This window comes from Chroicocephalus ridibundus, chromosome 2, assembly GCF_963924245.1.
Source record: "Chroicocephalus ridibundus chromosome 2, bChrRid1.1, whole genome shotgun sequence".
Classification (NCBI taxonomy): Eukaryota; Metazoa; Chordata; class Aves; order Charadriiformes; family Laridae; genus Chroicocephalus; species Chroicocephalus ridibundus.
Genome location: NC_086285.1, coordinates 169,182,329 through 169,196,248, shown reverse-complemented (window position 1 = coordinate 169,196,248; position 13,920 = coordinate 169,182,329). Strand labels below are relative to the sequence as shown.

The window sequence follows — 13,920 nt, the reverse complement described above, 5'->3', positions numbered from 1 at the left end:
GCCAGGAGCCACAGCCGGGAAGGGCGAGAGCAGCGCCGTAAATCAAACACGGTGGGGGGGGGTGTGCGTGTGTGTGTGTAGCGGCGGGGGGTTGTGTCAGACCCAACCCGGCCCCTCGTCTGCCCCGAGCCAGCACGGACCCCCGCCCAACGGGACGCTGCTCCGGGGCCCTTCGGAAAGCAGCTGCTCCCGCCGCCCCAGAGCGAATCCCGCCGGCACCCAGCCATTCCCCACCTCCAGCAACGGGCCATTTTCTTCTCTTCCAAGAAAAACTGCACCCAAGCACCCCCACCATCAGAGGAGCGGGACGAGCCCTGCCCGCTTTTCATCGTTTCTCCGTGCCCTATTTTAAGGCTCTCCGATTACGCGGGGAGACGCGCCCGGGACCGTTGTTCCCTGACCAGAAAACTCATTTTTTTAGCTTTCCCTGCAAGGAACCGCGGCTCACCCTCCGCGCTGACCTGCCTCCCCCCCTTCCGAAGCCACAAGTCCCGCGGCGGCGGCGGTGGCGGCGCGGCATCCAGTGACCGACCGTCTCCCCCGCCACGCTCAGGGTGGGCGAAGGGCGAGACCCAGCCCGGGCTCTGCCGCCTTGCCCCGGCAAGCCCAGCCAAGACCTGACAAGCCCAAGAGGCGGTTGCCACTCGCCCTCCCCCACCGCCCCGGCGCCTCCCCGGCGCAGGGATCCTCACCAGCAGCAGCTTCTCTTCCCACTCCTTCTGGGACAGGGATTTCTCCGTGTTCTCTAGGAGAAAGCAGGTTTTTTTTGACACTCGGTTTCGCATCCTCGCTCGTGGGTCCCCCTCCCCGAACGCTGCCTGTACTTGACACAGCGGGGCTAAAAGCCTGAGGCACGAGGGCGCTCCTGGTAGGAAGCAGCGCTGATTAAAAAGGCGATTAAAGTCCTTGGGAAAATAAGAAATGGGGCTTCTTCGGAGAGCTTCGATGGACCGAGGGTCATCGGTCACGCGGGCAGTACTTATTCATAGCGTCACGGCACGGTTTGGGCTGGAAGGGGCATTTAAAGGCCATGGAGTGCCAACGGGCAGGGACATCAACGGGCAGGGACATCAACCGGTCACAAGTGGTGTCCCTCAGGGCTCGGTGTTGGGACCATTTCTGTTTAACGTCTTTACTGACGACCTCGATAAGGACATAGAGCGTGTCATCAGCAAGTTCACAGATGACGCGAAGCTCAGCGGGAGCGTTGATCTGCATGAGGACGGGGAGGCTCTACAGAGAGACTTGGATAGGTTGGACCGATGGGCCAACGCCAACGGTACGAGCTTCAACAAGGCCAAGTGCCGGGTCCTGCACTTGGGCCACAACAACCCCATGGCCGTACAGGCCTGGGGCAGTGTGGCTGGAGAGCTGCCCGGCGGAACAGGACCTGGGGGTTCTAATTGACACGCGGCCGAACATGAGCCAGCAGTGTGCCCAGGTGGCCAAGAGGGCCAATGCCATCCTGGCTTGTATTAGAAATGGTGTGACCAGCAGAAGCAGGGAGGCGATTGTCCCCCTGTACTCAGCACCGGTGAGGCCACCCCTTGAGTCTTGTGTCCAGTTCTGGGCACCTCAGCACGAGAGAGATCTCGAGGTGCTGGAGCGAGGGCAGAGGAGGGCAACGAAGGTGGTGAAGGGCCTGGAGAATAAATCTGATGAGGAGCGATGGAAGGAGCTGGGACTGTTTAGTGTGAGGAAGAGGAGGCTGAGGGGAGACCTCATCGCTCTCTACAGCTACTTGAAAGGCCGTTGTAGAGAGGTTGGGGCTGGTCTCTTCTCACGGGTCACCAGCGATAGAACACGAGGGAGTGGGTTCAAGCTGCAGCCGGGGAGGTTCAGGCTGGACATTAGGAAGAAATTCTTCCCAGACAGAGTGGTCGGACACGGGAACGGGCTGCCTGGGGAGGTGGTGGAGTCGCCATCCCTGAAGGTGTTTAAGACTCATTTAGACATGGTGGTGGGGGATGTGGTGTAGGGGAGAACTCTGTAGAGTGGAGTTGATGGTGGGACTCAATGATCCCAAGGGTCTTTTCCAACCTAAATGATTCTATGATCTTCAACCAGCCCAGGTTGCTCCGAGCCCCGTCCAACCTGGCCTTGAACCCCTCCAGGGATGGGGCAGCCACAGCTTCTCCGGCCAACCTGGGCCAGGGGCTCACCAGCTTCATCATGGAGAATTTCTGCCTTATTTTTAATCTCAATCTCCCCTCTTTTGGTTTAAAACCCTTCCCCCTCGTCCCGTGGCTTCCCTCCCTGCTCCAGAGTCCCTGCCCAGCTTTCCCGGAGCCCCTTGAGGGCCTGGAAGGGGCTGGAAGGTCTCCGCGGAGCCTTCTCTTCTCCAGGCTGAACCCCCCCAGCTCTCTCAGCCTGTCCCCACAGCTCCTTGGACACCCCTGAGCTCCCAGTTTGGAGAAGGTGAACTCCAGCAGTTTCTCCCGAGCAGAGGGCCCCTTCCTACCTTCTATGTGCTCCACCAAGAGAGGGACCCGCTTGCTCCAGAGCTGCTCCAGCGCGGGGTGGACGCTGTAATGCAACACGTTCAGCAGGCGCAGGGCAGCCGCCCCCCGGCAGTCTCCTACGTAGGGCTGGGAGGATACAACCTGAAAGGTCGGGGGGACGGAACAAAGGGCGTTAGAGCCGAGAAAGCCATCTGCGGGGTGGGAGTCAGAAACCGCGGCAGGAAAAAAAAACCAAAAAAACCCCAAAAAAAAAAACCAAACAAACCCCGAGGAAGGCAATAACCGGGAGGGGATTGATCTCGACACCTTGACGAAAATACGGCCGCCTCCTTTTGCCCCAGCCGCGGGTAGAGAAGCATGGCCAGGAGGGAACGTCTCTCCATAACCCCGCGTTCCTCCCGGGGGCGAAGGGGAGCAAACCCCGACCTCCCCGGGGCGGAGGAACAGTTTCTCAAAGCCCCCCCCCCTCCGAGAGCAGCCGGAGACCTCAGGCGCGCCCCACGTACGCAGCTCCGGGTGTCCAAGTGGGTGTCCGAGCTACCCGGAGACGCTCCCGCGTGGGGAAGGGATGGGAGCGCCTCCAAGCCGAGGGGCGTAGGGCGCTTCTGGAGACGGGTACTCGTATCCGGAGATTTAGTGGGGCAGGCTCGGTGCGGGCTTCTCTTGGTCCACGTGGGACAGGGGAGGGAGGGGGGTTGCTTCGGCCCGCGACGGAGAAAGGAAAAGCTCTGCCTTCAGGCCACTCACCAGCAGTCTCGTCGTCAGAGCATAGGGCGAAGGAAGGTTTGCTGCAAAAAGAAGGGAAAAAAGGGTAAGACGACATCACCCAGCGAAGGGCCGCGGAGCTCGCGGAGCCCCCCACGGGGGACTTGGCTATGGGGTGGGGGGTGGGGGGGGACTGGCACTGACCGTTCAGGTCGTAACGGATAAGGGAGGCGTTTTCTCCCTCCTCTTGCTTCTTCACGGCCAAAGACATGAGGCTCTTGCAGAGCGGGGTCAGGGCGTTGGTGAACTGTACGGGAGTCACGAATTCCAGCAGGTACGGCCAGAGAACCTGCCGGGAAGAGGAGAGCAACGGCACTCGCCCGGCTGCGGGACGGAGGGATGGGAGGGGGAGATGCCGGGCGAAAGGCCTTTTCCTGACGGAGAAAATCCCCGAGTCCCCTTAGCCAGCGCTCTCTTGTTCAGGAAGGGAGAGCTCGGAGAATCCGAGAAGCGTTTAGGTTGGGAATGACCTTTTAAGATCATCGAGGCCAACCCCTGCCTGCGCTCTGCTCCCCAGCACCGAAGCGCCGGCCCCAGGGCGTTCCCTTTCGTAGAATCACGGAATGGTTTGGGTGGGAAGGGACCTTTAAAGGCCATCGAGTCCAACGGGCAGGGACATCTTCAACTAGACCAGGTTGCTCCGAGCCCCGTCCGTGATCAGCCAAGCCATCTACAACGGCGCCAAGCGCGGAGACTTCGTCTTCTCCCGCAAAGCTGAGCTCGTGGCCCAGATGGAGGGAAGAGCAAGCCCTGGAGGGGGGGCCTGGCTCGGGGCTGCTCTAGAGGACGCCGCAGGAGGTTCCCAACCCACGTTGCTGAGGGTTACGGACGGGGGAAGCCGCTCCGTCTCTGGGGCCGTGCTCTGGGGGCCTCCTGGGTTCCGGTGGCCACCAGCCCAGGTTGCTCCGAGCCCCCCGTCCAACCTGGCCTTGAACCCCTCCAGGGATGGGGCAGCCACAGCTTCTCGGGGCAACCTGGGCCAGGGGCTCACCAGCTTCATCGTGGAGAATTTCTGCCTTATTTTTAATCTCAATCTCCCCTCTTTTGGTTTAAAACCCTTCCCCCTCGTCCCGTGGCTCCCCTCCCTGCTCCAGAGTCCCTCCCCAGCTTTCCCGGAGCCCCTTGAGGGCCTGGAAGGGGCTGGAAGGTCTCCGCGGAGCCTTCTCTTCTCCAGGCTGAACCCCCCCAGCTCTCTCAGCCTGTCCTCCCAGCAGAGGGGCTCCAGCCCTCCCGGCATCTCCGGGGCCTCCTCCGGCCCCCGCTCCGACACCTCCGTGTCTCCCCTGTGCTGAGGGCTCCCAGCACCGCTGCCTTGCTCCAACCTTAGAGAAGCTCCCGGGGAAGGCACCCACGGGTCCTTGGGAGGACAGGCTTCCCGAACCAAACCTCCACCCTGCTCTCGGAGGGATGGGGACAGTGGCAATGGCTCCTACCAGGGTTTGGGAGTGGTGACAACCCAGCCCACCAGGGCAGGGCAGGACCCCCAGCAGGGACTGCCCGGATGGGGGCTCTGGGGCCAGCCCCGACCGCCCCAGAGGTGGAGACGACTGGACAGACTCACGTTGTTCATCCTGTCCACGGTCGTGCTGAGGAGAAAGAGGGTATTGACGCTGATGCTCTGGACGCTGTCACTAGTGAGGTCATCGGCATCCGGCGGCTGCTTTTTGGGCTGCTGGAGGAGAGGAGGGCGCAGGTCAACACCGGAGGCAGCTGGGAGTGGCTCTGGGTGACTCCCTCAGAGAACGGGTCTCCCAAGTCACCAAGACGGCGCGGCTGGCAAAGAGCGGGCGAGAGGGAACGGGCAGAACCCAAAAGTCTCCTGGTTCGTGGCCCGTCTCCATCATCTGCTCCACAGAGTCACAGAATGGTCCAGGTTGGAAGGATGGTCATGGAGTCCAACCATCAACCCAACGCTGGTTGTTTTTGGACTCGATGATCTCAAAGGTCCTTTCCAACCAGGAAGATTCCATGATTCCATGATTCGATGAGGTTGGAAGGGACCTTTCGGATCACCCAGTCCAACCACCAACCCAACGCTGCCGAAACCCATCGTGAAACCTCATCTCTAAGCGCCGCGTCTGCCCGGCTTTTCCATCCCTCCGGGGATGGCGACTCCACCACTGCCCTGGGCAGCCTCTTCCAACGCCCGACAACCCTTTCCATGAAGGAATTTTCCTCGATATCCATCCGAAACCTGCCCTGGCGCAACTGGAGGCCGTTCCCTCTTGTCCCGTGGCCTGTTCCTTGGGAGAAGAGCCCGACCCCCCCTGGCTGCCCCCTCCTTTCAGGGAGCTGCGGAGAGCGAGAAGGTCTCCCCTCGGCCCCCTTTTCTCCAGGCTGAACACCCCCAGCTCCCTCAGCCGCTCCTCACAAGTTCTCCAGACCCTTCTCCTCCTTCTCCAGAACCCCTCGCCACCTCCGTTGCCCTTCTCCGGACACGGAGCTCAGAGGGGCTCCAGAGCTCCTGCACCCCAAAGCATCGCCCCAGCTCCTCTTTGAGGGAAAACGGGCGGTTTCAGTTGTGCCCACGGTCCCGTAGCCCAGCTGGACAAACGGGGCTGGAGGTGGGACGTGGCGGTCCTGCCAGCGCTGCCCCCGAGTCCCGCCTGGCACCCTTCGGCTGCAGGGAGATGCAGGGACAGCATGTCCCAACGGCGTCTCTCCTGCTCCTGTGGTTTGTCCCAGCTCCTCCTTGCTCCAGAGGCGGGAACCACAGCACACCACCACGGAAAAGAGGGGGATGGAGCTGCGGTGCTGCTGCGTGAGGGCCGGGGCGGTGGGGACGGCAAGAGGGACATCCTGAGGGTCCGAGGCGCGGAGCCCCCCGCGAGGACAGAACCGTGGGGGTGCGGTTCATTCCGACGCTTTGGTCCTAGAGCAAAGGATGCTCTGGGCAGGGGTCAGGGTCGAGAGGCCGCAGGAGAAGGAGAACGAAGCGCAAAGGCTTCTGCCGCCTGCACCGCTCTGCTGGGGACAGAGGTGGCCAGAGGCTGGATGGGAGAGCTCTGCAGGGGCGCACTGCCCCTCCAGAGGCTTGGGCTGCCCAAATCGCAGCATCACGGAATGGTTTGGGTGGGAAGGGACCATCAAAGGCCACCCAGTGCCACCCCCTGCCCTGGGCAGGGACATCTTCAACTAGACCTGGTTGCCCAAAGCCCCGGCCAACCTGGCCTTGAACCCCTCCAGGGATGGGGCAGCCACAGCTTCTCGGGGCAACCTGGGCCAGGGGCTCACCAGCTTCATCGTGGAGAATTTCTGCCTTATTTTTAACCTCAATCTCCCCTCTTTTGGTTTAAAACCCTTCCCCCTCGTCCCGTGGCTCCCCTCCCTGCTCCAGAGTCCCTCCCCAGCTTTCCCGGAGCCCCTTGAGGGCCTGGAAGGGGCTGGAAGGTCTCCGCGGAGCCTTCTCTTCTCCAGGCTGAACCCCCCCAGCTCTCTCAGCCTGTCCTCCCAGCAGAGGGGCTCCAGCCCTCCCGGCATCTCCGGGGCCTCCTCCGGCCCCCGCTCCGACACCTCCGCGTCCTTCTGCTGTTGCAATAAGAACTGTTATAAACACAGCTACAGCCCGGCACTTGCCCGCTCCCACCCGGGTACCGTTCTTTCGGAGTTTTACCCGCCCCGGGGGTGCTCACCGCGTCGGAAGGCAGGGCGCACTGCCGGACGAGGAACTCCATCATGGCCTCGCCGCCGGGCTGCTCCAGGTAGCCGTGGTGAGCCATGGCGCTGATCACCTGCACCACCGCCCGCTTCACCTGCACGGACGGGCAGAGCGGCGTCGGCGCGGGGCCGAGGGGAGAAGCCGCGAGCTGGGGGGGAGGGGGTTTTCTGCCCGCTGCAGGGTCTTCCTCACAGCTGCCTTCACCGCCTCCTCCTCCTCCTCGGTAGCGGGGAATGTTATTTCGGGTCCTACACAGCCCTGAGGTGGGTTTGGGCTCTGCCAGCAGCCGGCAGTGCACGGGACAGTGGGGAGAGATATCTCATCTCAATCTCCCTTCTTTCGGTTTAAAACCTTTCCCCCTCGTCCCGTGGCTCCCTTCCGTGATCCAGAGCCCCTTCCCCAGCTTTCCCGGAGCCCCTTGAGGGATTGGAAGGGGCTGGAAAGTCTCCCCGGAGACTTTCTTTGCCGCCAGCGCACGGTGCCGGCCCACGGTCAGCTTTTCCCCCCAGCACCCCCAAAACCCCTTCTCTCAGGGCTGCTCTCCATCCCTCCGTCCCCCGGCCTGTCCGTAAACTTGCCGAGTATCTTCCGGGCACGTTGGCAGGACTGCCGAAACGCCAGGCAGGAGGGAGACGAGGAAGAGGAGGAGGCGGCAGAGGACAGCCGGGTTGGCAGAAGCAGGCGACGTGGCTGCGTGGGGCCCCAGAAATAACCCCCCCAACTGCCCCCCCCCCGCCGAGGTACCCCGCGGAAGAGCAGAAGCTCAGCTTACCTTGTTATTGCTGTCTTGCAGAGGAAGTTTCATGGACGACAGAATAAAGGGCTTTTTAATCTCCATTTGAGAGGCTGAGAAAAAAAAAAAAGACAGACAGAGCCTGAAGCTCGGCGACGCTCTCGAGCGGCCGGGGCCAGAGCGGCTGATCCCCAACACCCCCCTTCCCTGACGGGGCCGGGGTGGGGGCCACCAGGCTGGTTTCCTTCTCCCCTCACCCCGCAGCCAAGGACGGATTTTTCTCATCCCGAGTTCCAGCGGGGGGGGGAAGGTGGGGGGCTGATGGAAAGGGACCCATCGGTGGAAGGCGAAAGCCAACCTGGAGCCTCTCGCCACCGTCCGGCTTCGAGACCCGGCTTGCGGCCGCCCCGGTACTCACGGGCGCTGTTGATGATCTGTCTCATGATGAGGAGCGTCCCCACGCGCGTCCTCTCGTTGCTGCTCTCCAGCTTGGGGAGGAGGAAGGCCAGCACGCGGTCAGGGAAGGAGCAGGCTGCGGGAGCCGAACCAAGCGTCAGGGATGCGGGATGCAGGGCGTCCCCGGGGCGGGGGGACGGGACAGGGGGGGACGGCACCCGAGCCGAGAGACTCGGGCAACCCCATCCCACCCCGCACGTCCCCCACGGGCGACGGGGCTTTGCCTGCTGCCATGTCACCCCGCGCTAACCGGCCCCCCCCCGCCCCCTATCCTGCTCTTCGCACCCAGACCCGAGTTTTTCTCCGGCCCTTTCAGCGCATTTCCTGCGCTCGCCGGGGAGCCGAAGGAGTTGCGGTTACGCCTGCCAACAAGCGCTGCCCCCGGCTGTCAAAACGTTTTGAGTTGTTAAAAAGAAAACCAGCCTGCGCTGCGGACGCCGGAATTGGAGCAACGCTCGTGGGCATTCGGGAGGTACGTCTGGGGGAGGGACGGGATTGCTCCGGAGCCGGGCAGCTTGAAGACGGCTCAGGCAAAGGCGGCTCGGCTCCAGGTTTGCCTTCCCGAATGTTTAGCAGGGAAGGGAAGCGCCTCAACTGTGACTCGGCAGCAGCGCGGCGCGCCCCTGGGAGTCTTTTTCTGGCAATGGCACACGCGTCCCCGTCGGTGCCACGGCCGTTCAGCGGGGAGAGCCAAAGCCTAGACCGGTCGAGGTTGGAAGGGACCTTTCGGATCACCCAGTCCAACCATCAACCCAACGCCGCCGAAACCCATCGCGAAACCTCATCTCTAAGCGCCGCGTCTGCCCGGCTTTTCCATCCCTCCGGGGATGGCGACTCCCCCACTGCCCTGGGCAGCCTCTTCCAACGCCCGACAACCCTTTCCGCGAAGGAATTTTCCCCGATATCCATCCTAAACCTGCCCTGGCGCAACTGGAGGCCGTTCCCTCTTGTCCCGTGGCCCGTTACCTGGGCGTCCCCCAGCCAAAGCTCCCGGGGGGAGGCAGGGCTCCATCCACAGAGCTCCATGCGTGGGCTGGGGACGCTTACGCCGTGTGTCAGCCCACATCTCCTGCCCCGTCCGGCCGTCGGGGACCCCTCTGGGCTCCGAACGGTTGCAGCAACCCGCAATAACAACTGCATGAGCTGTACACGCGAGATACAGCAACCAGGAGGACAGACGAGCAGAGTGTCCCCAAAGCCAAACTACACCAACTGCCCCCGGCTGCGGGACCCGGAGAGGTCTCAGTGGGTTGGCACAGCTCATAAAGGCTCCGAGAAAACCTCTGAAACGGAACCAGGAGCTTTTGGGAAGGTCCCTGGGAAGGGGACGACCAGGCCTGAAGCCAGCGAGGAGCTCCAAGGGGGAACGGAGCTGGCCCCGTGCTTTTCCTCGAGGAGCTCCGGCGTGGGATGCTCTCCCCGAAGCAAGGCAAAGGCGGCGGCAAAGCTACTGCCTTCCGCAAGCCTGACGCCATGGGCTTAGAAGGGGACAGAAAACACCACCCTCCCCCCCTTCCCGTCTCCCCACACGGCGAAGAGATGTCCACCACGTCCCCGAAGCCCCGCTGAGACCAGGGGGAACAAACGTCGAATCAGAGAACGGTTGAGGTCGCACGCTCTAGTGGCAGGGACCGTAGGTTGGTTGGTCATGGAGTCCAACCATCAACCCAACGCTGGTTGTTTTGGGACTCGATGATCTCAAAGGTCCTTTCCAACCAGGAAGATTCCATGATTCCATGATTCGATGAGGTTGGAAGGGACCTTTCAGATCACCCAGTCCAACCATCAACCCAACGCTGCCGAAACCCATCGCGAAACCTCATCTCTAAGCGCCGCGTCTGCCCGGCTTTTCCATCCCTCCGGGGACGGCGACTCCCGCACTGCCCTGGGCAGCCTCTTCCAACGCCTGACAACCCTTTCCATGAAGGAATTTTCCCCAATATCCATCCTAAACCTGCCCTGGCGCAACTGGAGGCCGTTCCCTCTTGTCCTGTGGCCTGTTCCTTGAGAGAAGAGCCCGACCACCCCCCGGCTACCCCCTCCTTTCAGGAAAAGGACCACGAAGCGCCAGGACTCCCCCCCCGAGCCACGGCGCAGCACACCCAAACCTCTGCCGGGGCTTGGGGACAGCCACGCTGCCTCATCCCTTACCCAGGACGGTGAAGCATCGAAGTACCTCGGTGTGATTTTTAACCGTCAGGGGGACGGCGGGATCCGCAGGAGCGCAAATCTGGTGGAGAAAAAGCCGGTGGTCAGGGACGTTACCCGGAACGGGCGCCGGCAGGCTCGGATCCAGCCCCGGAGAGGCAGAGCGGTGCTCGGCAATGGGCACGGCGCCGAGATTTGGGACAGAGAAAGCCCTGGGCTGGGGTTGGGAGGGGGGCGACGGCATCCCAGGACACGGATGCCCAGAGCGGGGTTTCCACAGCAGGTGGAGTCACCTCGTGGGAACCCACTTGGGATGGAGGTGCCTCCTCGGGAGCTCTTTCGACCGTGTCCCACCAGCCAGGCGGGACCGCTGGCCGCCTCTTCCGCAACCTCTTCACGAGTCAACCCACCCGGGCTCTTTTCAAATCCTTCAGGCTCTTCGTTCGGTTTACTTTGCGGCAAGGACAACGCGCGTCTGCTTGCTCCCATCCGCCGAAAAAAGACATTTGGGCGCGAGCCAGAGCTGCCGCAGTTGAGGGCAACCGCGTCCCGGAGCCGCCCCTCCGCAGCCACCGGCTGCTTTTAAACCCGGCCAAGCCCGTCCTCAAGGACAAGTTCCGACAAACGGCACCGTTCCCGTAGGCGGTTGTTAAGGCGTCGCTTTGGGAAAGGGTGTATTTTAAAGGAGAGCCTCTCTCTGCCGCTTCCGAGACTCACGGTCCGTTAAGTATTGTAAAAAAAGCCAAAAAACCAAAAAAAACAACTGTTCAGCCCTGTTTTCGGCAGGATTTTAAGGGTGTAGTCACACAAAAGACCTCGCCCGCCCGCGGACGAAGGACGGGCTGAGGAGGAGTCCGGGCTCGGCAACCTGAGAAGGGCTCCTTGCCCCCTGCGGCACGGCCACCGCTCGCTGCCGTGGCCAGTCGAAGCCCTGGCTTATCCTCAAAGCGCAAACTTTTCGAAAGGTCCGTTGATTTTGTGGCGGCTCCCGTTCCAACCGCCGCGTAACTGGGAAGGTCAGAGCCGTTTTCTCGTGCGGGGAAAACCGGGCTTGTGACTCCAGCCGTATCTCAGAGAGCGGAGCCCGAGGGCTCGGCGGTGCCGCCGCCGGTGCCGGGGAGCAGCGGAGGAGCCTCAGAGGGGCATGACCAGGCGCTCAGGCGGCTCCGGGGGAAGGCACCAGCCCCGCAGACCGAGCTCAGGCCATAGGGGAAGCCCCCCTTCCCCCCCCCGGCGCCTTGCTGAGGGCGGCCGCGCTCTGCCCCGGCCCTTACCTGGGGGTGCAGGGTGCCCAGGAGAGAATCCAGCTGCACGTCCAGGCTGCGGCTCCCGATGTTGACAGAAGCTTCCAGGATCTGGCAGAGGCTCTGCTCAGCGAGAGACCGGGATGCAGTTAGAATCAACGGCATCACGGAACCGTTTGGGTTGGAAAAGATCTTAAAAGACCATCCCTTCCCAACCCCCCTGCCCCGGGCAGGGCCACCTCCCACCAGCCCAGGTTGCCCAAAGCCCCCTCGAACCTGGCCTTGAACCCCTCCAGGGATGGGGCAGCCACAGCTTCTCGGGGCAACCTGGGCCAGGGGCTCACCAGCTTCATCATGGAGAATTTCTTCCTGATTTTTAACCTAAATCTCCCCTCTTTTGGTTTAAAACCCTTCCCCCTCGTCCCGTGGCTCCCCTCCCTGCTCCAGAGTCCCTCCCCAGCTTTCCCGGAGCCCCTTGAGGGCCTGGAAGGGGCTGGAAGGTCTCCGCGGAGCCTTCTCTTCTCCAGGCTGAACCCCCCCAGCTCTCTCAGCCTGTCCTCCCAGCAGAGGGGCTCCAGCCCTCCCGGCATCTCCGGGGCCTCCTCCGGCCCCGCTCCGACACCTCCGTGTCCTCCCGATGTCCCCGGGGCTGGAGGCAGCACTGCAGGGGGGTCTCCCCCGAGCGGAGCAGAGGGGCAGAATCCCCCCCCCTCGCCCCCCTGCCCACGCTGCTGGGGATGCAGCCCAGGCTGCGGGGGGGTTTCTGTGCTGCCAGCGCACGGTGCCGGCTCATGGGCAGCGTTTCCCCCCCGCCCTCCCCCAGCCCCCCCAAGCCCTTCTCTCAGGGCTGCTCTCCATCCCTCCGCCCCCTATCCTTTCGTTATGATGCAGGGAGGGGGAATCTCACACGGAAAAGTCCGTGGACCGGGGATGGGTCCTCGTCCAGCAACGCCAGCACCGGGAGCCGCTCACCTTGGATATGTAGAAGGCCTCCGTGTGCTTCTTGTAGAGGGCGAGGATGCCCGGAATCAGCTTAGGGAGCTGCTCCTCCAGCTTTTCGCTGGGCAGCAGGTAACTCATAGGTCCCATCGCCTCCACCACGGCCAGTCTCAGCTGCGGGGAAAGACGGCGCCTTAACGGTGTGGTCGGACCCGGACAGACGGGGCCACCGCACCATCGCTCCGCTGCCACGGAGCTGCTCTTCCCGGTGCTCCTACGAGCCTCTGGGCCGCGGCGGGGACAGCATTTCGCCCGCCTTTGCCGGTCTAAGCGCGAGGGGCGCTCAGCAGAGAAAGGGGACGCTTAAATGCGTCACCCACGCCAGCAGAGGCCACCTCCCAGCTGCGGCGTATGCCCCGAAGGCCTTCAGGAGCGCCCCCACGCTCTGCTTTCCAGCCGTGGGGACCAAGCCACCCCTTGGTGACCTTCCGCCCCCGACACGAGGACAGAGGGACCCCAGCGGAACTGCGGGGCGCGAGGAGAAAAGCACCCAGCCCTAAACCGGAGCCTAAATCGCTGAGATGCCGCAAGGCCGATGTCAGACCCGCCGCCCCCCGCCACGCTCCGCACCCAGGGGGGGGTCCCGCCGCGTCCCCGTCCCCCCCGTCCCCCCACCTTGGCTTCCCGGTGCTGCAGCCAGCTGTTGAAGAGCACTTCGTAGGCGCTGAAGATCTCGTTGGAGAAGGTGTCCTTCCTCACCGTGGGGTCGGGGGCCTTGTCCAAGTTGGCCAGGTACTCCTGGATGCTCTCGCTGAAGTGCTGCAGAGCTGGGGGACGGACGGCGACACACCATGGGGTTGGTTTTCCCCCCCGTCCCCCCCCCCGCCCCCCCCCCCGCCGCGCGGCGTTCGTGTCAACCCCGCTCAGAAAGCAGACGGGCGACGTGCCGTTTTACCGGGTGGCATCTCAAAGTTGGAGGCTTGCGGGTGTTGGGGGGGGGGGGGCAGAAGCACCCGAGACTCTTCCCATCAGGCTCAGAGACTTCCCGAGCGGTGGCTTGGCTACCGGAGATCCTGGCAGGTAGCCAGGCCGGAGACACACGCTGCTTTGGCCTTCCCGAGCCAGGGATAACCAGCCCCCGGGGACCCACGGCAACCCGATTTTCATTTCTACGTCATTTCCACGCGTTCCTCAGCAGCTACGCTGGCCACAGGCAAGCCCGAGCACCCCACCACACGCCGAGTTTCCCCCGGTCCCCGGGCCAGCAAAGCGCTGCGTGCGAACGCATGTTATTTTTCCTCTCGCGAACCGGACCAGCGACGAGAGCGGGTTGGCGTAAAGGCACGCGTCCGGGCTCGGACGCAAGGCTCGGCTGTTCGCCGAGGACACCCGCCTTCCACCTCCCCCCCGCCGAGGAAGCTTTCGCCACGGCTTCACGGGGCTCCCCGAGGCTTTACGGGGTTCCCCATGGATTTACGGAGCCCCCGGGGCGGCCGAGGGAGGGATCACCTAACA

The 13,920-nt window shown here is 63.3% G+C and overlaps 1 protein-coding gene across 5 annotated transcripts in view; it reads right to left on the bottom strand.

The window, feature by feature from the left end:
• Positions 1 to 13,920, bottom strand: part of MROH1 (maestro heat like repeat family member 1) — a 69,133-nt gene that overhangs the window by 38,532 nt on the left and 16,681 nt on the right. For 3 of the 5 annotated variants that reach the window (XM_063327703.1, XM_063327705.1, XM_063327707.1), the window contains exons 7-18: positions 13,081 to 13,232; positions 12,439 to 12,579; positions 11,497 to 11,589; positions 10,226 to 10,304; positions 8,037 to 8,150; positions 7,658 to 7,731; positions 6,860 to 6,979; positions 4,789 to 4,899; positions 3,372 to 3,516; positions 3,210 to 3,250; positions 2,462 to 2,603; positions 693 to 745 (exon numbers count right to left, since the gene is read on the bottom strand). In XM_063327703.1, coding sequence (XP_063183773.1) covers positions 693 to 745; positions 2,462 to 2,603; positions 3,210 to 3,250; positions 3,372 to 3,516; positions 4,789 to 4,899; positions 6,860 to 6,979; positions 7,658 to 7,731; positions 8,037 to 8,150; positions 10,226 to 10,304; positions 11,497 to 11,589; positions 12,439 to 12,579; positions 13,081 to 13,232 — 1,265 coding nt within the window. The remainder of the gene's footprint in view (positions 1 to 692; positions 746 to 2,461; positions 2,604 to 3,209; positions 3,251 to 3,371; positions 3,517 to 4,788; positions 4,900 to 6,859; positions 6,980 to 7,657; positions 7,732 to 8,036; positions 8,151 to 10,225; positions 10,305 to 11,496; positions 11,590 to 12,438; positions 12,580 to 13,080; positions 13,233 to 13,920) is intronic. The other 2 variants (XM_063327704.1, XM_063327706.1) reach the window with 1 other exon arrangement.